Here is a 23290-nt window from a genome sequence, read left to right as displayed (position 1 = left end):
TTATGAAAGCTATCTATGATAAAAATATAAAGACTTGATCTCATTTTTGTTATGACTTCCAAATGTTGTTAAATTTTTCAATTAAGAGCATTTTGACGAAATTTGATGTGAATTTGATAAAAAAAAAATCTGTCAATATGTAGAGGCCTTTATAAGATATCGAAGACTTTTCACATTTTTCCCCGCATTGCCCTACTTTAAATAATGGCTGATTAATGCTTGAACGCTATTTTTTCATATTTTTTTTATTTGCAAAGTTTTTTTTTCTGTATGAAACTTTATGTTTATTGCTATATTTGGGACTTGCCGTAGGATAAGGCAATTTGCAAAAAAGTACGTCTCAGCTACTTTAAACAATTTTGACACAGTTGATATTTGTAGATTGCAATAATAAACATTTTGTGTGAATTTTATTATTCTTTCCGCCAATTCACTCCTCATTAAGTCTGTTTGTTCCTGAAGCTATTCCGTTGTTCCTCTTAGAATTTTTCTTTTTGTGAACTTGAACTAAAAAACTGGATTTTTCAAACCTTGAATTGAAATTGATACCTTTGGCCCTTTGTAAACTGCCAAAAAGTCCAAAATGTAGATCTTGCATTAGATTTTTATTCCATAATATTCCGTTGAAGATAAGAAGTTCATTGCAATATTTTATTACATGAATCACATCAACCAAAATTGCACGATGTGTGCATATTAAAAGTCAATCAATTTGTTAGTGTTAGTTGAGGAAATAGTTTAAAAATTCTCATGGGAAATCGAACAGCATAATTCAGTGATGAAATAAAAAAAGTGTTTTAAGAACAATTGAATTCAGATGAATATATTTGTAAATTGTTTTTTAAATCCTTGTACTTCCGTTGTATATCTCAGGGTGTTGTCTATTTATCTTTTATTGGTGCAATCATGAGTGTATATATATATATATATATATGTAGAAGAATCCTCATAATTTTGTCTTATCGTCATTCTGGCTGAGTATTTGCCTATTTCTTTATCGCATTGGGACGGTTTTTTTTCCCTCTCCGTTGGCTCTTTGGGGGAAAATGTTGCTAGAGGAGATATTACCTGACGCCTCAATACTTTTCATTGCCCCCCAACACATAACTATGGTGCTTGGGAGAGACATACAGTCGTTTATATACTCCACAAAGGTAGCCCAACAATAAACAATGTGTATCGGCGGCATAGCTCAGACTGAAATTCAAGCGTCTCAGTATTCATTCATTAGTGGTTCGGTGATCACCGGTCTATTGCATTTTATGGTGATTCGCAAAGGAGCTGAGACGTTTCAGTCGTGTGTCGAATTTCGTGGAGAGGTGTTGTACAATGCTGGTGCTGAGTCTACAACCGATCCCATAAACTGTCCACATCCCTGGAGGATGCTGTGTCAGTTGAAATTCAAAAATTAGTTTAAAACAAAAAAACATTGATATTCCTATAAGAGCCTTCCTTCCCTTTTTGTCTTCTGAAAGTCCCAAATTTTTGGATTTTTATCAGAGTGCTAGCCCTAGTGCATCTAGTTTCTCTAAAAGATCCAGTGAATTTCTCAAGTGTTTCGCCTTGAATTTGTACAGTGATATCGGTCAAAAAAAAGTCGGTGAAACCCAACTGCAAAGCACTGAAGCAATATCCTTTGCGAACATTAATTGGTACACTATGTGAAACCCGCATGGTATAATCTCATTGATCGCAATAAATATATGGTGTTAATTTCAAATTCGTGCTTTGCCCAACTCCCTATAAATTCCATATACTGTAACATTAAAAATTTGACCCTCAGTGGACTTTTCAGTTAATTTCTGTACAACACAAAACACTTTCACTTTGATGAATGGGAAATAGCATATTACAGTTTCATTTTTTTGTGTTTTTAATTACTGTATCCACTAAAAAAGGCGTTCAAGTGTCGTGACTGCATTCAAAAAGTTAATTTATTTCTGTTTGGTCAAAAACGTCCAATAAAAAAAAAATATAAGTGATTAATACAAATATACATTTGAGGAAGAAGAAAAACATAAATAAATAAAAAAATAGAGAGAAAAACAACAAAAATCCAAATGTGTTTGTGGAAAGGAATACAAGAGGCATAAACTTGGGTGGCAAAGACACTGAAATGGTTTCATCAGGGAAGAGAATTCACTCCAACATAGATTAAAATCGCAAATATGTAATTGAGTAACCAAGGAGGAAAAAATAACCGAGGCAAAGAAAAATCGGCCATATAGTGGAAAAGCTCATTGTTCCATGCTGTAAAAGAGAGTATCAAATATACTAAATCCTCAATGGGTTAAAGTGCTGGAATTTTTTTTAAAGTGATCGAGTAAAATCGATTAAAAAAACGCGCATAGTTTAATAATAATCGTAATATAATTATCTTTAAAGTAAAATATATTAGAAATTTTTAAAAGCCAAAAGTTGTTAAATAGTGCTTGTAAATAATTTAATGAATAATAACAATAATTTTTGTAATACACACAACACGGCTAAGAATAAGAAGGAAAAATGTCCAATTCGCCGGAGAATAATAACGATATCTCAAAGAAAAACGGCAGCAGAGAGATTGCTGATCTATTCAGCGATGCTTTGTTCGACCGTAAAGGAATTAATGGCCACTATACACCAGCTGATAATTACAGACCATTTACAATTTTTGGACATGGTGAGTCTTTTGATAGCCAAATGTTGATGGTGGCAGAGAATATGCTGCATTTTTCCATGCACTTTTTTTTTAAATCTCTTTTTCTTTTTCAAGGGGTATATAACTTGCAAAATTTCCAATTGTTCATTCAAATGACTCTATAAATTCTATAAATTCTTTCTAAAAAGAAATTGGACGTAGGGCAGAGGAAGCCCTTATAGCCATATCAATCTTTCGACTACTTAATATAAAAGCGCCAAACCGAAACAATTATAAGTTTAATTACGAATTTTATTTTAAGTTTATTAATTTATTTTGATTTTGTGGGAGTGAAACACTGATTTAAAGCATATTTTATTGAAATTTAATTTTAATATATTTCACAAAAATTTCAAAATTCACAAGTTTATTAAAGCTTTAAGGGACAGAAGATGCTTACTTCAACCTTTTTTAAATATATGACCCCAGGAATAGTACGGACATAAAAACGAAACGATGAAATATCCAAATGAGAACTTTTTTATCGTTTAATTGGCTCCTATTTAGTTATTTTATTGATTGTTTTATTGATTTTATATCCAAAACAAATAATAAAATTTTAAATTCGAAATATTTTTATTAAAATCAATAAATTCATAAAGAAATTAGTCAGTTTTATCTATCAGTTTAGGATTTTTTTTTAAATTCAGATTTTCTATAATCTAAAAAGAAAAAAAACTAACATTATTCATTTTTAGTTTGAAAACCTTTTGTATACAACATTTAATAATCTTTATTAAAAATTGTTTTAATTTTAATTTTGTAATTATATTAATTTTGGAAGATTATTACTTGAGTTTAGTTATATAAAATTTTTAAGATTTAAATATTCTAATGAGTTCTGAAAACGTAATTCTATATTACAATTATCTTTTATTTTGAAATATAAAGTGTTTTATTATATTCAGAAAAAAGTTATAGTTTTTCTAACTTTTATAACATTTTATCATATTTATATAATTTAAATATTGCGTTTTTTTATTAGATGTATGATTCGCAGAACAATCTTCTTTTAAATCGTTTTTTTCCAATAAAATATAAAAGTAAGACATTAATTTAAGACAAATCATTCATTTAAAACCTAAAAACTTATATGAATCTTGAACCGGAATATTTGTTTATTTTTTGCTAATGAAGTATTTACACATGTTTTAGTAAATAGTTGCTTAAGACGTATTTATTTTTTATCTTGTTTGATTATGTATGCTTCACACATAAAAGGAGCTCAAAATCTTAAAAAAATAAGTTGTAAAAAGAATCATCCATCATGCATTTTTTTTAAAGTCATTACTTAATTACTTGTAAACAGAAAAATCGCCTAACATGAATTATTTCAGTATATATATAAATATGTTTTTTTTCAATTTTTTTAATGAGTTTTTATTTTCTTTGAATTTTTTGAAAATTGTTGTATTTAAATTTGTTTTTTTTTAAATTTAATTTTATATAAAAATGAAAATATTTTGAAGTAGTACTATATTAAAAAAAATATATTAACTTGCAATTTTGGATCCCAAATGCTTGATCTATTCTGAACGGTTTTGCTCCTTAATCAGAATTTAATGTTGAGTGTTTAAAGATTTTAAAATTATTATTAAATTTATTTGTTTGCTTGAGTTTTAAATATTTTCAAAATTATCCCAGAAATCGAGATTTGAAAGTAATTAATTGATTCTTTTGCTTCTAGAATTCTTATTTCTATTTCTTTGATATCCAATTAAGTTTCAATCTTTATATTTTTCTTCAAATTATTTGTTTTATTTAAAAAGAAAATGTTCCTTTAATTTTAAATTCTGATTGGGGATCAGAAAATATCTTATTTTTTTCTGACTATTTAGAGAAAAAACATAATTTTAGATGGCTGTAGGGGTTGTGGGTGACTCAATCGTCTTTAAAGGGTTAAGTTGACAAATTTTTTTTGTACTTTATCTAGCAAATGAACTTGGTTTGTTCATGGAATTTGAAGAAATAACTAATCGCAAGTATATTAAAGGTCTAGAAATATCTCTTAGGGTAATTGTACCAAATTTCGGCCAGCTTGATATTTCGGCCACTTGTTTTTTTCTCCAAATTTTTGATGAATTTTTAGTTTTTGCGTACTCTCTAGAGATTATACAATGCAACACAAAAGAACAAAAAATGTCGTTTTGACAAACGAGATGATGTGTAAAAGATTTTGGAAGGATTCCGAAGGGCAAGGAAATATGAGAACCAAAGTAGCTGAAATATTACCCAAAACTATGACTATATTTTCATTTATTTTAAAATGTATTAAGAATGATTTTAGATAAAACAAAGACGATAAACTATCTACAAGTTTTCAAGTAACACTCCTTAAAAATAAGTAACGAAAAAAATCAATTTGTATTAAAAATATTCCATTTCGAACTTAAGACTTTAGCGTTCTCATGCAACTAATGCCGAAATTTGGTACAGTTTACCCTAATATTTGAAAAAATATTTAAATACGATACAAAAACCGAATTGTAAATATAATGAATTTAATTTACTTTCAAAATCTATAATAAAAGTAAATATTTTGAGAAATTATCTGACAATTTGATTGTACGTAAGAAAATAAATATTGCCTAGATCAGGGTTTTTTCTTACCTAAATAAATATTGTAATTCGAGAATTGTGAATTTACAACAAATTGTTATGCTTAATAATTTATGCAAACAACTACGAATATCTAAATAAGAATTCTAATGTTGCAAATTGATTCGTGTGCACGTGAATAAATGTGTTAATTGGTGGCGTAAAATATGCGAAATCTGTGTGTACATGTTTTATTTTGAGTTATAAACCCCTCGGATATCTTTTTTTAATCTTTCCCATTGTTCTCTTTTACCATTTCTCCAAAAGATAAACACAATTTTCTCTTATTGTGGTCAAAAAAAAAAACAAACTCCCATTGATATAAATTGGTATACTCGAAGTAAAAAAAAAGACAAAGATGAAAATGGTTTGAGGGAAAATTCTTGCATATATGCACCACGTTTTTCTCTAATTCAGCCAATTTTGATGAGCAATTACCGACAGTCGTCACATTGTTCCATAATTAATTGCTGCAATTCATCGTTTTAATTGTTTTATTGCTCTTTCCATTCGCTTCACATGATGGGAAGAAAATTATTCTGTATGCATATCATTTACGTGTCATTAGACATAGTACTAAGAAAAGGAAAGAGAAGAAGAAAAAAGCTCCATTTAAATATTTGATTTTCTTGTATGTTAAAACAAGAGATATAATGCATTTTTCTTTCTAAAGTTTCTTCATACGTATATAAATCATTATCATGAGCCAATTTGTATGGAGAATTATTCCGAATTGTTCGATCTATAATTGAAATATTTGAAATTGAATAAAATGAGAGATTCGAGAGTAGCAAATCAATCATTTCAATAATAAACTTGACCATGAAAATGTATTACTGGTGATTGGTGTGCTTCAAATATTGCTTGGGTGGAAAATTTATGAATCCCGTGCAGAAGTTCAATTTATTAATCACTTTGCATATTGGTGATTGAATCAGCCAAAATTTATTTTCTTCCTCAACTTTGCGGAAGAATTTTTTTTGCAGTTGATATTTTTGAACATTGATTGAATTGCCAAATTGTGCTCTGCATGTTTACAAAAATAAATACCGGCTTAGCTGGTGAACATAGTTTCTAAGAAATTTATAAAGTCATCCTAAATGTAAACACTCATTTTGAATTACTTAGATTACAAACAATCTAATACTTAAAATAATTACTGTTTTTTTCTATGCATGAGCTTTGTCAATCAAATGCCTCTATCCAATAATTATTCATGATGTTTTGACTGCTACTATTGAATGATTATTTAAATAATATAATTAAATTGAATTGAATCACAATATCCCTTTTGTAATGTCAAAGTCTAAAGTGCAATTCATTGAATTATTAAATGGAAATTATTCCTTTTTGCGGGGAATTGTTGAATTTATTGCAGAAAACGACAATGACAGACTGTCGGTGTTGCCAGCTTCCACGACAGGCTCCCTAAGCTCAATCACCACGACGTCCGTGGCATCTTCGGAGCCAGATCGAGGACTAGAGCCAGGCGGCGGAGGTGGTGATAATGGTGATGAGAAATTAACGAGGGGGGATGACCTACCATACCGACAGGAAGAATGGTGGCAGACAACTCTGCAGGTGTCTATCCCCTTTCTTATTGCTGGAATTGGGACGATTGGTGCTGGAATCATTTTAGGACGTGTTGAGGTAGGAAGAAAATTCATTAAGCAATATCCAAAAATTTGTTTATTACTGCAGAGAACCGAAAGGATTTAATTTCAGTAGGGAAGACAAGGGCAGAATTAGCTTACGTATAGAATTGCATAGTGGAACGCTATAGTTTGCTTTTTAGAAGAAATATTGAGGAAACCACTGTTTATTCGAAATATATACATCCCTTCCTAATTATTGAAATATTTATCAGGCTGCGTTACAGGCAATGTAATATTTCTTTTGCTGGCTAATCTCTCCCGGTCTACCCTAATCTAAATATCGATATTATGAAGAACAAATAGCAAATGTTAGTGGAGGTATAGGGGTGGTTCAAAGTTTATGAAAATCAACATGCCATATTTCCGGCTCTATTTGAACGAATTTGATAACTAAGGGCTCGAAGGATATTTCTTGCAAAATACTACGACTTTCAAAAACGTTTGAATTTAATTGGACTAACGCTTGAGGCACTCCAGCCCCAAAAACCAATTACTGTAGCACATAACCTCACATATCTCGACTCCTGCATATAACCGCTTCAGTAGACCACGGTTCTTAGATGAGATTTAAGGAAAAGCATTGTGAAATTTAAAGAAAGAAAAAAAAACAGAATTGTTTTAATTTTCTAATGAGCGGATATATTATTTAACGTTGATTTTTTTTTATGATTTTCGATGTACAGTAGAGTTCCTTAAATTTGAACATTTGGAGGGTATAAGATGACATTTCTCACTCCTCAAATTTGCACAATATTTTCAAAAACGTAACGGAATTCATGTAAAATTCACTTTTCCTAAATTAAGGAAAATAACTTTAGAGAAGTTTATCAATTGAATTTGTTGTTAAATAAGTGGAATTTGTTGAGGAAATTAATACAATACGACAATATTGAGGAAACACTAGTGAAAAAGAGTTCTAATTCAGACTCCATGCAAAATTTCTTTTACATAAACTCATTTTTTTACATTTTGAATGCAACCGTCGTTCAAATTTGAGGAGTTCAAATTTGAGGAACTCGACTGTATTTTGGATGAAATATCGATAAAAATCTTCACATTGTAATTGAGCTTTATCGGCTTTATCCATTAACTACACATTTTTTACGATTCTTTACGATTGACATTTTTCTGGGTCTTTTATACATTTCGTGTTATACCCTAGACACACTTACCACTTCAGACGAGAGACGGCTTAACGTTATTAAAATTAAAATAATGGTCAGATTACATATTTAACAATTTCTGAATAATCCGTCTCTCGGCTTAAACCGCGAAACGGATTAGTCAGTGATAAACTCATAGGAATTTAGTTAAATGTGTGTGAGCGAAATAACAAGCTTGCTAAAAGGAGAATGGTCAAAAGTATATGGGCGCTGGTCCCGGAATCGCCACAAACGAGAGTAGGCGCATTTTATAGGTACTGATATAAGATTGAAAAACTGCCGGGACCCAGGACGATAAACGCTGGGAGTCCTTCTAAAATGGCCTTTATCCTTCCGAAAAATCGCTGTTTTGACAACGAATTACGCAAGAACGGGTAAAGTGATCTTGATGAAATTCGGTATAGGGTCACTGTATGACTTAAAGTTTTTATCCATGCATACCACCCCCTCCCTCCACCCTCCGTTCTGATAGCCCCCATACAAAATGGGGGCACTTTACCTTATAACTCCTTTCTAAGACGATGTAGAAAGCTGAAATTCGACAAGAGAACAAAGCTTAGGGAAGACTTTTAAACCATGTATAATATCTCCCTCCTCTGTCCCCTTTCTGGTAGCCCTCAAACAAAATGAGAGCATTTCACCTTATAACTCCTTTCTGAGAAAAGATAGAAAGTTGAAATACAGCTTGGGAACAAGTCTTAAAGAAGGCTTTTTAACCATACTGCCCAAACTCTTCGTCCATCACCCCTTCTGGTAACCCCCATACAAAATGAGAGCATTTCACCTTATAACTCCTTTCTAAGAGGAGGCAGAAAGCTGTAATTCGACTAGATGTCTATAAATGCATATAAAATCTAGAAAATTATTGTTAACGTTATTAGTTATTCATTTTTTTTTCATTCTTTTACAAACAAACTACTTCTTCTCAGAAAAGAGGTCAAAATGTTCTCATTTTGTATGGGATTACTAGAAGGGGTGGTGGAGGAGCGGGTTAACATGCATAGTTGAAAAGTCGTCCATAAGTTTTGTTCCCTTGTTGAATATCAGCTTTCTACATCGTCTTAGAAAGGAGTTATAAGGTAAAGTGACCCCATTTTGTATGAGGGCTACCAGAACGGAGGGTGGCGGGAGGGGGTGGTATGCATAAATAAAAAGTTTAAAACATACACTGACCCTATACCGAATTTCATCAAGATCGCTTTAGCAGTTCTTGTATAATTCGTTGTCAAAACAATGATTTTTCGGAAGGATAAGGGCCTCTTTTACAAGGACTTCCAACGTTTATCGTCCTGGGTCCCGGCATTTTTCTCAACCTTATATCAATATCTTTAAAATGCGTCTACTCTAATGTTTGTATGAAGATGAACCAGCGCCCATATACTTTTGATCATTCTTCATCATTGTAAAAAATAGTTTTTATGCTCTAGAACTGTTCCTCCATGGTTTAGAACATTGATCCCAGAACAAAAGTTGTTACCTATACTAATGTCTATCCAATGACATAGGTCCCGTTTGTGGCGATTCCGGGACCGGATTTGACCATTCTCCTTTGGTACAGTTACCTTACAGCTTATCCTGTAAAATTATGATAGGAGACTTTTGTTACTTTTCTGTGTTGTCGATTTCATTATTTATCAACTTAAGCAATAATTGGTCGCAATTCTAAGTTTTCAAATTAAATCTTATGATAAATCTATCTGTTTAGAAATAAAGTAGAATGCCTTTATTTTAAATTACGTCAGATTTATAGAATTTTTATAGCGATTGTAAAACATAGAAAATTACAAATTTTCGAGGAATGTCTTTTTACGACTGACTTTTACGAGACCATAGTTAATGAGCTTGTTCTGAAAGTTTTTGAGCGAATAAAGTCGTTAAACAGGATGATTCATAGAGTAAAGATTAAAGTTTAACTAAGTCAAATGCTTTACAAAGTTTTTTTTTTTAATTGTTTAGTGATTACGATTCACTACCGACCGATATAATTCGGTTCAAAAAAAAAACACCTAAAAGCCAGACAGAAATGGCTTGTAAGTAAAACGATTTAATTTTGAAAAGGGAAAATCATTTTCCGAGCGTTGAACATCAGCATTATTAACTCATTTATGGTAATTGTTTACCAATTTTTTAAAGTGTTTCAACATTTGGTATTCTCTGGGTTTCTATACACAATCTTATTTTAATTACTTCAAAATAATTCGGAATTTAAACTCTTAAGGCCTCTACACACTTTACATAAAATGTTTTTTTTTTTTAAAGAAAATTTCCCCTATCATTGTAGGAGCAAGCTTCATTTTTTTTTTTCAAGAAAGGCAATTTTTGACAAAAGTTGCTTGCAATTTTAAGAGGTCATTAAGGACGAGAGGGTAAAAATTACTTTTTCTGATTTTTTTTAGAGCAAAACATATTGTAAGACGGCCGTAAAATTCTTTTTTGAGTCATGACTCAATCGTCCTTAAGGGTTAAAGGACTTTTGAAATATTTTCAAAGATATATTTAAATAAGTCGATAGATAATTATACTGATTAAACCATTTTAATCGATTAATGGTTTGAGGGGTAATCACGTGATAATCCTAAGTTGTTATCTCTAAACGTTTGGCCAGTAGATGCCATTATGAACAGTACCTTTACGGTTTTGATTAGCAAAATGACATTAATTAAATTTGACTCCTTGGGGGATCTATCATGTAAGTTTCAAGACTTCAAAAAATCGGGAGATTTTGCACTGGGTTTTGGTCAAAATCCCGAAAGCCGAAATCCGGAATGGGCTAAAATTCCGAATGCCAAAATCCCGAATGAGTCGAAATTCTAAAAGCCAAAATCCGGAATGGGTCAAAATTCTGGAAGCCAAAATTCCGAAAGCCAAAACTTCGAATTGGTCGAAATTCCAAAAGCCATAATCCTTGTCTCGAAAGTTAAAATCCCGAATGCCAAAATCTCGAATGGTCCAAAATCTTGAAAGCCATAGTCCCGAACGTCAAAATCCTGAAAGTCAAAATTCCGAAAGCCAAAATCCGGAATTCTTAAAAGTGTCATAGCTACGCGCACGATTGTACTATCGCGCTTGCTGGAGGCAAAGGGAAATTTTCTGTCTTGGGAAATTATTCTAAACATTTTCCTCCATATAATTTCATCCCTTTCAGGATTTTGAACGTTAGGGATTTTGGTTTTCGGTATATTGGCTGCCTCCATTTACAGTTTGCACTAGTTTTTTTTCCATAAAATAGGTATCCAATGTATCCAATGAAGCAAAAATGGTCGCAGAGTATTATACATTTTAGGTATAAATTTAAGTTTCTCAGAATAATCAAATCATATTATGTGACATAATAGTCACAGTCTAATTCACCTTCTAAGAAATGTTTGCGATACAGCTTGACCCAATAAATCAGCATTATGTTGATCATATGGATTGATTATTCTGAGAAATATTTCTCACTTTTATGTAGTCTTCTCGTCAAATATGACCTTTCTCTTGATCTTATCCCAAATCTCAGATGCTTTAAAAATATTCTTGAAAGTGAAATGTTTGTTTTTGTGTCGATTGAAGATACAAAGTCGGAATACAATCTAATAACGTGTTTGACGTAGTTCATGTTCAACTAAATATTCTGAACCTAATTCATGTATTTCAACCATTTCAACAATTCAAAACTCGCAGAATACATTATGAAAAGAAGTGTGATGTGTAGTGATTTTTGAATAATCACCGCATTTGTACCTATCACAAGAATTCCAATCATTCACGCACAAATTGCTTGGACATGTGACCTTAATCCGTCGTACACTTAAAAATTCTTTCATGAGACGTGCGTGGTCAATTTGGCGGAAAAGATGGTTGGATTTGAAGTGCTACCGATATTTTATGATCTCCTTGAGACACTGGATAATCATCGGTTCTGGATACCACTTCAAATTTATATGTACTTTCATTCACGAAAAATGGTGAAAAATGATGTAAATAAAATTATATATATCACGTTTCTGCAAAATGTTAGGCATTTTCTCAAAGTAATAAAAATCAAATTCTATCTCTTTTATCTTGTAGAACCATTAAAAGTAAGAAAAAAACACCCCTCATAGTCTGATAATGTAGACAAATTGTTACATTAATTCAACGGAAAATGGAGGAAGTGATTTTTTTCTCATTGATAAGAGACTGAACAATGAGAGTGGTAATTTCGCCATAATTTTATTGTCTGCTTAATTATCTCTTGTGTACATGGAAGAAGAGACATGGAGGGTGATTATTGATGTGAGTTGACAAATATTGGGGTTCACGGACGGTTTGGGATGAATTTTTGGAGATTTCACTGAAAAACACTCCGTTATTATAGACACGCGTACTTTTTACTTCATTACTTTTAATGCCATCACTTTTAGCAACAAATCACTCAATTTGTTTAACAAACTATCAAGTATGAGAGGAAGCAAAACATTTTCAGTTTATTTTTTTTACTGATGGGGCATCTGATGCCTGCGGAACCACCTGGAACAGAATTTTTTTTAGAGGTTTTTGAATGTCATCATTTAAATTATATCAATTTTAAAATTTGACAGGAAATACACTGATACTTTTTTTTATTTATTTATTTGGTTGATAAAAGTGAACTTTAGACTGCAATATGTGTATAGGATCCAAGAATTCTCTTTATTAATAAATGTGATATTTATTGCAAGATTAAGATAATTTTGATTCGGTTCAAAGCATTCATTTTAACATTTAAAAGTTGGACAGAAAAATTGTTTTTTTTTAATTTTTGTTTTATTTATCTTATTTTTAAATGAAAATTATTTGATATTCTTTTATTAAAAAAATAAGCTTAAATAAATTCTCTTCATATACATATTAGTCGAATTAGTCGAACTTTTAAGTGTCAATAAACTAACTTAAAATTTTTAATTGCAATATGGATTTCAAGACCGTAATCAGATAGGGTTTACCTTACAAAGTAGGGCTCCCTGATGTGAAAGAAATGATGTGTAAAGATCCGAAAAAGATTTAATAAATCCCCTAAACGACAATCCTTTAGGAAGCAGCATTACAAAATCTCTTTTTTCCAAGCAAAGTAATATGATGCAGTTTGAAGAATAAATCATCTTTCATAATTTATTCCATTTATTCATACTTTTTGAAAGGGATATGCAAAGAACCTTTCATATTACTGAAGTAGTGAATATTCTATGATAATAGAGATTTAACAAAGTGTAAAGGATAATCCAAGGGATAATCCAAGCAATTTTTACAGATTAATCGTGAAAAGGAAAAGCTTCAATTACTGGATATAATTTAGCCTCGGTCTGTCGGTCTTATAAAAAATTTATGGCAAGAATCATTTTATAGCTTTAAATGTTTTTATTAAAATTATTTTAAGTTTTAGTAAGGTTTCTTTTTTATGGTTTATGTAGGTCAGTAGTTGTGGAGACTTAGCTTTGATACCTGAAGTCGGTGAATGCAGTTTATTTAAAGAAATTTTATAGAATTTCTTTTAATAAAATTTTAAATGACATAAAATCATAAAATAAAATTGTTAGTAATTAGAAGTGAAATTAAATTAAATTTCCTATGTTTAAACTTGAGATTAAGTTCGAGCAAATCTTTTTGTCAACTTTTTATTATAAAAGTTTTATAGTAGTCAAAGTTTTAAAGGGTCCACAAGTAAGTCATAATTTAAGGAATAACTCTAATTTATATTATTACAGTAACTAATTTAAAGGGGCGTTACCTAAAATTACTTTTCGGTGGATTTTACTAAGAAGGTTCAATATTATAAATTTCAAAAATGTTTCCTTTTTAAGTATAGCATTGAGAAGGAGTTCATATTTGATTTAGTTTTAATGAAATTTAAATGAAGACTTTTCTCTTTTCATTATTTAAGTTTATTTCTAATGAGTTTAGGATCAAAGGGTAACTCATTTCGAGGAACTCGAGCTAATATGACCAGGAAACCCATATGATGGGCTTTGGAAATTCACGGGGAACTTAGGGAACCCACACATTTTTCAGGGAACTCACGGGGAACCCATACATCTTTTCGGGAACTCTTAAATTCTTCGGAGAATCCGAGGAATCTGGCGTGTATTTTTTCTAGAGCACTTGGAGAATTCATATATTTTTTGGGAACCTACGGGGAATCCTTAGATTTTTCAGGGAACTCATCAAACCTTTACATTTTTCAGGGAACCCGTGGGAAATCCACAAACTTTATTAGGGAACTCACGCAGAATTCATTTAGTTTTTCAAGGGACCGATATATTCTCCACGCTCTCCAGCCAATCCGGGGATTTATAGGGAACCGGGTACTCGAGCCACTCTAATTGCTTATGAGTTACCTCTTGTCCAAGATAACAAAAAAAAAATAGCATCCGAGTTCGATCTTTACATAAAGAACTTTTCCAATATAAAAGACTCAGGGCCTTGACAGTCCTGAGGATTAGCCGAGAGCGAGAGACGGCTTAACGTAATTATATTCGAAATAATGATTAAACTACATTTCCATAATTTTCCACTAAGCCGTCTCTCGGCTTAAGTCGTAAGTGTGTCTAGGGTATCAGTACAGTAGCTCAATAAAGGAAAGACTGGCTTTGTGATGTAAAGTTCCCAGATCGAATTTTCGGTTGAATTTCGTCCGTTGAAAATGAGAGAGAAAATAACCGCTTATAATACTTAGAAAAGTAAAATATAAGTAATAAGCCATAGAGCTGCTGCTGCAAAAAAAAGACTAATAATTTTTATTCAATTTTCCATTTCCTCTTATAATGCGTCTGCCGCCATCTTAACCTTGTTGACCAGTCTTCGAAGCCAAACGGCATCAGAAATGCTTCACTGGCAGTGTATTTTTTGAAAAATGTGTTTTTATAAAATAGAAATTTGAACTTTACAACTTTATGAAAGAAATATAACGCAAAGGTTTAGGAATATAGAGTACGTTGTTTTTTTTGTGGATTTAGGACATATTCAAAAGGCTGCTTGCACTCTCTAAGTGGAGGGAAAACGTTCGAAAAAAAAATTAAATTAAATTAAATATTTGATTAGAAAATAAAAAAGAAATATTAATTAAGTATAGGGTATAAATTTATTATTAGGAAATTTAAATTAAGTATAGAACCGCACAACGTCTGTTATATAGGTCCGAGTCAAAATCCCGAAAGTTAAATTTCCACAAGGACCAAAATCTCGAAATTACCAAAATACCGAATTCTTAAAAGTGTCATAGCTCTACTTACAGGATTGCCCTTGGGTTTGCTGTAGGTACTGGGAAATTTTCTATGTTTTGGTAAAATTATTCTAAACATAATCCCCGGTATAATTTTATCTTAGGATTTTGACCCTTCGTGATTTTGACTTTTGGGAATGTGGCCTTTGGACTGTGGCCCTATTGGGATTTTAGTGTTCGAATTTTCGGCATTCAGGATTTTGGCTATTTGGAATTTTGACTATTGGGGATTTTGACTATTTGGGATTATGGCTATTTGGAATTTTAACATTCAGGATTTCGGATTTTGGCTATTCGGGATTTTTATTATTCCGGATTTTGGCTGTTTGGAATTTTGACTATTTTTGATTTTGTCTCTTCATGGATTTTTCACAAGCATCATGCCAAAACCACTTTTTTTCAAGAGTACAAAATTTTAAGAAGATTTACATTTTTTTAAGAAATAATATTTCTATACGTTTTTTTTTTAAACATTACACTTTCAAAATTATTTAAAGAAATATTTTGTACTAAGAATAAAAAAAGAGTGAATAATAGGTAAAACATTTTTTTCTTGTTTTGACGGACAATTATCTCGTACAACGTACAATTAACTCATTTGTTAGCTTTTGAATATTCCATTCTGGTAAAGTTTATCTATATTGTGTTATTAAATTGCCTTTCCTGGTTCTCTTGCAGTACATTAACTAAGTCAATATTTCTTAAGGTTCTAAAGGTTCTAGAAATAACTGGAAACTAATGGAATATTTATTGGTTCAAAATGAAACTGTCTTTTGCAGCATTGGAAGGTCTTCATCCATATTTCAGAGTTGTTCATTCTGGTACCGGCTCTGCTTGGCCTCAAGGGTAATCTAGATATGTGCCTGGCATCTCGGCTGTCGACTCAAGCAAATCTTGGCAATATGAACTCCGCACGAGAGATTGTACAAATGGTTATTGGGAATGTTGCTCTGGTTCAGGTGCAAGCAACAGTGGCAGCCTTCATTGTGGCAATTTTTGCCATAATCGTGGGTGCTGCCATGAATGGGATTTTCGAATTTGATCATGCTATGCTCCTGATTGCCTCCAGTATGTTTACAGCGACATCATCGTGCTTTGTTTTAGGTAAGTTCTCTCGTTTTCTTAAGACCCTTTTACAATATCTTTGTAATTTATTTATATATTTTTTATTTCATTTCCCGGGTATTTTATTCAATGTCTCTAAATTGTCTGGAATAACCTGGTATTTTACTGAGTCTGAGTTTAGATTGATAGACGAGCAAAACTTCAAGGATTCTCTGTAACTGAGAATATTGTGTACAAAACAGATGCACCGAAGCGAATAAGCAACAATCATAATGATTATTTTATCGTGGGTGCTTTCCAAGTTAGAGAGAAAAAAAAGCCATGAATCGATCGATGAAATGATTTAAAAGCTACCACATGCAAGCAAACAATTGCATTTTCTGATAAGGACTGTACGCATAATTATGGAAACAATCGAAAAAGTCTGAGTTTTGCTGAGAAAATTAATCCTTTATTTCTTGGTTTTTTAGTGAATTAAGTCTCTTATCGAAAAAAATATCGTAATAAATTAGTGACTAGTTAATGAATTACTCTCACAATTATCAATAGAGTCGCTGAGTTAATTATCCAAAATGTAGTCTTATCCGTCTTATCATTTGCACATGGAAGCACTTTAGGAAATGAAATTGCCCGCCTCCGTAAGCAGTGATTACACCCTTCAATTTTAAGTATCATTGGCTTAATTACAGTGTATCAGAAAAGTATTATACTGTGTTGTCTGATGACAAGAGAACTCCACAGGAAGTAATATCATTCTTTATTAGAATCTTCTTTTATTTAGCTTTGCTAATGACGTCGAAAATTAACAATATATATTGTCATGGTCGGAAAATCCGTCACACGACACAGAAAAGATACTCAAGAGGCAAAAGTGGCTTTATGATTTGATATGTTTCTTATCTTATGCCTATTGACATAGTCATTGATGCATAAATAACACGATTCCAATGTCTATTGAGTGCGTACAACATGTTGATTTGTAATTTTCTCCCCTTCTAAAAATGCGTAAAATACAAAAAAAAACACGACACGAAATAGAAAACGCATTTCGACATATTTCAGCAAATTTTCATCATTCTACGGGAGGTTTTTCACGTGCCAAAGATTTTGGGGTATTTTTTTTTCTAGAGAATTTTTCATGCAAAAGTAAAATTGAGTAAAAAGACCGAAGAAAATTGCAGAAAACTTTAGGCAATCATCAGGCAGGAGATTCAATTGGATGTGGTTAAGTAATTTAACCAATGAAATACCCTCTGCAGAGATCAATTATACGCTGGGCAAAATTTTGCCTGAGAAATACAGTTCCGCTGCGTGAAACATAGAAATTAGGGGTTGTAAGAAGTGCGGGTAAAATTTTGCAGGAAATTCCAATTTAAAGCATTTTCGGAGCTAATTGAGATCTTATTGGAATGACATTGTTTTGCAATTAAACTTTGTTTATCTCCTTATGATTAAGCTTGAAACTAGCGGGAAAAGAAAAGTCTCATAAGAAACATCAGAAGTAGATTAAGAGGAATCACATTAAAGTTAACTTTCCATGGAGAATTTTCTCCATTGGAGACAAATATCGAAGCACCTCAGGATTACTTCTTAGATTAGTAATTGTTCTATTTGCAATATATTAACAATATAAAAGTGTCCTTTGCTTAATAAATTATTTTCCTGAGATTCTATTTATTTTTGGTATAGAACGACTTGGCAAATAGACTAGATTTTATTGCCACAATTTAAGTATTTATTGATCAAACAGTTGTGATAAATAATGACAAAAATTTTGCATCTTACAAAATATTCAGAACAGAAAGCTATAGGGGAAAGTACTCTCCCTTCGAACGTTCATGCCTTCGAATACGTGAATTTCTTTTATTATTCCTAAGAGACTTACACATAATTATGACGTAATTATCAATGATTGATAATAAGCCAACTAATATAAATAGAAATGTGTAGGGGGAGGCTTTGATGTTTCGCACACGAAAATTATGTTCAAGTTCAGTGATTTTTTCTGACGACCATGCAAACCGTATCAATTCTCCAACTACGCCAAAAAAATCTCTTACAAGGTTCATAATCCCACCTCACAAAATCTCAGGAAATCCTTAGATTTTCCTCTAGAGGAAAATGAAAATTTATTGGCGATTTGTGCGAAAGTTCAATCAAGTTTCCATCTTCGCACACAATTCACGTCATCATTGAACACCCTATTTTTACCTTAAATTTTGCACCGGACACTAAAAGTTGCACATCATTGTTTAAAGGAAACTCTAATCTACTTGATTAAACCGTTTTTATAAGGAATAAAATGCTTTAATATCACTTTTTTTGGACCTTTTCTAAGGCGTTTTCATAACACGAAAAATTACTTTTTTGCTTGATTCCATGAAAATTTCACTTCGGAAACGGTAAATCTGGTGAATGCATTCTTGAAAAGTCCAAATATCACCAAATTTACACTAATCAATAAGTTTTTTAAATTAAAAATCGACTAAAACTTTGCAAGCGAGAAGACCGCACAAGATTTCACCATTCCTCTTACGGAGCCGGATATGCTCAAAAACGTTTGAATGCGCATCTGAAGATTTCTCTCTCCCTACAGCTACAGATATTGGGGATTTAGCACAGAGATTGAGCTTCAGCGGGTGTACAGGCCAAAATTTTCACAAAACAGTCTCTTAAAAAATATTTTTATATGAAAGAAATCCAAAATTGCTTAACCCTTTAAAGACGAGACACGTTTTAGGGACCGAAAATCAACAATAAAAAATTAACCGATAAACAAAATCAATGAAACGTTTTATATGATTTTGGAAAATCCAACAGAGTCTAATTCGATGCATTTTTTACCTCTGCTGGAGACTTCCAAAAAATATCCTAGATTCCTTCAACCTTCTACTTTGCAATTACGTATAAACATAAGAAAAAAATAACTTTAGGTAGTCAGGAAAAATTATTTTCTCTATGGGACACCGGTGTTCCAATCGTCCTTAAAGGGTTAATCGCTTCCGAACTAAGAAAAATATCGACTTGCGGTTTTCGGCAAAGGTTATACATATCAGGTGAAGAAAATTGCAACTTGGTGCATTGAATTGACTGTCCCACCCCTCACTCCTCCTTCCGCCATTTTGATAATTCTATTTTTTTTTTTGTTTTCTAAGCTTCGCCCCTATGGCATCGATTGGGCTCAAATTTTGATATGTTAAAGCTGGGCTTTAGAGTTTTCAATCAGTGCCAAACTTAAGGTCCCCTGACTCCCCTTTGACAGCTCAAAGGGTCAAAAAAAATTTCTTAAAATGGCCATAACTCTGGTCTTAAAAAGTGAGGGCATTTTGGAAAGTCCTCGAGATATGACACTTCTCTTTTTAATATCGCAATTACTTAAAACCACCGCTACGGGCGCTGTTATTAAAAAGAAAAAAAAATCAATTTTCTAAGTTAAATAATTCAAAAACTTCAATGTGCATCAGGCTCAAATTTAAGTATGTTGTAGCCGCAGATTATACTTAACAAACCAAAAAAAAACTTAAGTCGATCGATAACCCCTGACCCGAGCTATAAGGGGTCAAAGTTCGAAAATTGATCGGACTGGTCTTTTTGAAGATTGGTTCGTAATTTCTGATGAAAATCTTTAATTTAAAACTGTCAGTTTTTAAGCTTTAAACTCAATTACAAGAATTTTCACAATAACAGAGATGAAAGATATCGAATTGTTATATTTTCTTACATTTTAAATCTGGTCTGAATGATTTTTTAACACTTTAAGGACGATTGGAACACCGGTTTAATGAAAATTAATTTTAAATATTTTTTTTATTTTTTTAAAGCAAAACCGTTTTGGGAAAGGAAACTACAATTACTTAAACATAATATTTTTCATTGAATTGAAAATTATCATAATGTTAGAAAAATTACTTAAATTTTTAGGCTATTTTTGTCCCTATCGTTCATAGAGACAAAAAATACACTAAATCAGACTCTGTTGGCTTTTCGAAGGCCAGATATAAGACCTTTTACTGGTTTTGTTCATTGGTTTTATTTTTATTGCTGAGTTTTGGCCCGCAAAAACTCTCGTCGTTAACGGGTTAAATTTGGTGCAAAATTGGAATACACTGAATCATCATAAGTCTTTAGCTTGGAATACAAAATTTAATTTTTACACAAAAAATTAACTAAAAACTTGAAGCTTTGCCTACCTCAGAATTGACTAAAGTTATTCTATTATATTCTTGATTCGGTATATGCAGCTAGGTTTGAAACATGTAAATAATTTAATAGGATAATTGTTTTAAATATTTAAAAAATTTTATTTTTTAATTAATTAATTTATTACATCATTGATTTTGAGATATTATTTTCTTAGAAAGAACTGTGACAAAAAACTAAGACAGGTTTTGGATGTGTAAGTCAGTAAAGGGCTCTACACATTGGATGCAATTTTCGTCAAAAATCGCATTTTTGACAGAATTTTGACGTTTCTACCTACAACAGTGCGGACGATTTCTTTAAAAAGAGCAATTTTTGACGAAAACTTATTACAATGTGTAGACACCTTAAGGGTCTACTGCCGTTTTAGGGATAATGACCAATCTTAAAAGGAAAACTGAAATGTAATTAATTATAAAAGAATTGTTAAGCCTATTAATACAAATATTTATTTATTTTTTATTATGATAAAATAAATGTTGATTGGTTAATTGGGATTTCAGTAGTTTAATGAAGATCGTTTTAGAACGTATACATATGTCCTTTCCTAGTTTATTCCAGTGAAAATTTTCAAAACAATTTTCACTACCTTTTATAGCTCCAAATTAAAAATCGAAATCATAATTTAGGTTAGGATAGGTTTGTAGAGAAGCTTGATAGGAATTGTGGTATGAAGTAAAAGATACAAGGCAGAAAGCAGAAGTATGAAAAATTCTCTGATGTTTATTAAATAAAATAATAATACTTCTGTTGTATTAATCAGATCGATCTCTATTTGTCTATGAAATATTAAGTGTTTTGCAATTATGAATGATTAAGTCATGATTTTCCTAATCACATAAACATAATCGTTTTATTATGGAGCTCAAGAAAAGTAAAAAAAAATTAATATTTGACAAGTCAGGCCAATTTTCCTTTTGTATTTTCAATGTCTTAATAAGTTTTTCGCGTGTTATTGGCTGAGAAAATAAATTTATTATTCTCACGAAATTCTCCTAAAATTAAAAAAATAGAAGAATAATGGTAACCTAGAGATTGATTGCGTTCTCCCTATTTAATTTGTTATTATCTTGTATATTAACTTAATTTTGCTGCGTGTTATTATTTTTTTTTACAGACTTCGTATTAGTGGCTGTGATATTACTATCTAGTAGATTTAGAATGAATCCGGACAATTTAGCCACCCCATTGGCGGCGTCCATTGGAGATGTAGTCTCAATCAGTCTATTATCTTTTATTGCATCATTGCTTTTTGAGAATTTAGGTAAAGTTAAGAAAAAATGTTATTTGGAAATGACAAAGAAATGCATATTTATCCATGATTTATTTTGTAGAAACACATATTTGGGTAACTTTTGTTGTGGTTGTTGGATATTTTATCTTGCTGCCATTCTGGATCTATATTGTGTTTCGCAACAAGTATACGAGACCTGTACTGTCAACTGGATGGGTGCCTGTCCTATCGGCCCTCTTTATCAGTGGGTCAGTATCATAGCACAGTTTTCTTGCAAAATTTATTTACCACTCGAATGCAATGCAAATACCAAAACTCTCTCTTTCCTTCCTCCCTCGCAGACTCGGCGGTTTAGTTCTAGATGCTGCTGTTGGTGTTTACGATGGGTTTGTGGTATTTCAGCCCATTATTAATGGAATTGGTGGCAACCTTGTGTCAGTGCAGGCTTCAAAGATATCAACGATGCTTCACCAGAGTTCCATACTAGGAATCATTCCGCCGCACACGAATGTTTTTGAATTACCTTGGAGGGCTCTCTTCAATGGAGGTAGTTGATCTTTTGATAATTCCATAAGGGAATGTATCAAAAATTATGTTTTTTTTGTTCTTGTTGTAGTTCCGTATGCCAAATCGGCGAGGATTCTTATCTTAATGTCAATTCCTGGACAAGTGCTATTTATTTTTGTTGCTGATTATATTCACATGTCATCGTCAACAATAGGAGTTCCGTTTATATTCTCATACCTGACAGTTAGTTTGATTCAAGTAAGTAAAGATAATACTCTAATAATTTTTAATATTTAAAATGGGAAACAATTAATATGCATAATATCTGCGACTGTTGTAACGCTATTGACCAGCTTCCGAAGCCAAGTTAAGCTAGGAAGAATTGAGACGCTCAGAGCAGAAGTGGACTATTTTAATAGGGAAATGCATACAAAGGAGACCACTTCTGCACTGAGCGTCTCAATTAAGCGTATGTAAATCACACTTAGGGCATTTTGAAAGGAAATAAAACATTTTCAGTAAATTAAAAAAAGAGGGAAAGAATCAAAAAGATCAAGGCTTGATATTTTAACCCTTTCCTTAACTCTTTCCGGATCATAAAATATTCAACGAGCCAATTTCACGTTTTTTCATTAAAAATATCTTAGATCAGGAATTAATTGAACTCATGTAAAAAATATCCTATATTCGGAAATCATTATAATTTTTAATGTTTGTAACCATATACAAGAATCGAATTTTATCGATTTTAAATAGTCTAAATCTAAAAAAATGTGTTTCCCAAAGTATCCATATATTTACGTTTGAGTTTTCACTCAGAGTCCAAAAGGATGCGAAAGATTTAATGAATCTACTTAAGGCCCTATAAAGATCGCAGATTTTCCGAGATACGGCTTAGCGTATTTATTAGTCAATTGAGAACAATTATTAAACTATTTTTTCCATTCACCTACATTTTTATAAGTTTTC

General features: G+C 31.6%; 1 protein-coding gene across 8 annotated transcripts in view; it reads left to right on the top strand.

Annotated features, from left to right (window-relative positions):
* LOC129805438 (solute carrier family 41 member 1) overlaps positions 1-23290 on the top strand; it is a 47931-nt gene that overhangs the window by 19173 nt on the left and 5468 nt on the right. For 4 of the 8 annotated variants that reach the window (XM_055853333.1, XM_055853334.1, XM_055853335.1 and 1 more), the window contains exons 2-8: positions 2130-2662; positions 6657-6928; positions 16095-16419; positions 21698-21844; positions 21915-22062; positions 22156-22361; positions 22431-22579. In XM_055853333.1, the coding sequence (XP_055709308.1) occupies positions 2506-2662; positions 6657-6928; positions 16095-16419; positions 21698-21844; positions 21915-22062; positions 22156-22361; positions 22431-22579 (1404 nt within the window). In that variant the 5' untranslated portion in view covers positions 2130-2505. The remainder of the gene's footprint in view (positions 1-2129; positions 2663-6656; positions 6929-16094; positions 16420-21697; positions 21845-21914; positions 22063-22155; positions 22362-22430; positions 22580-23290) is intronic. The other 4 variants (XM_055853336.1, XM_055853337.1, XM_055853341.1 and 1 more) reach the window with 2 other exon arrangements.

The sequence above is a fragment of the Phlebotomus papatasi genome, chromosome 3, assembly GCF_024763615.1.
Source record: "Phlebotomus papatasi isolate M1 chromosome 3, Ppap_2.1, whole genome shotgun sequence".
In the NCBI taxonomy this organism is placed as follows: Eukaryota; Metazoa; Arthropoda; class Insecta; order Diptera; family Psychodidae; genus Phlebotomus; species Phlebotomus papatasi.
Note: the sequence above shows the minus strand (reverse complement) of the source record. Positions and strands in the feature narration are given on the sequence as shown.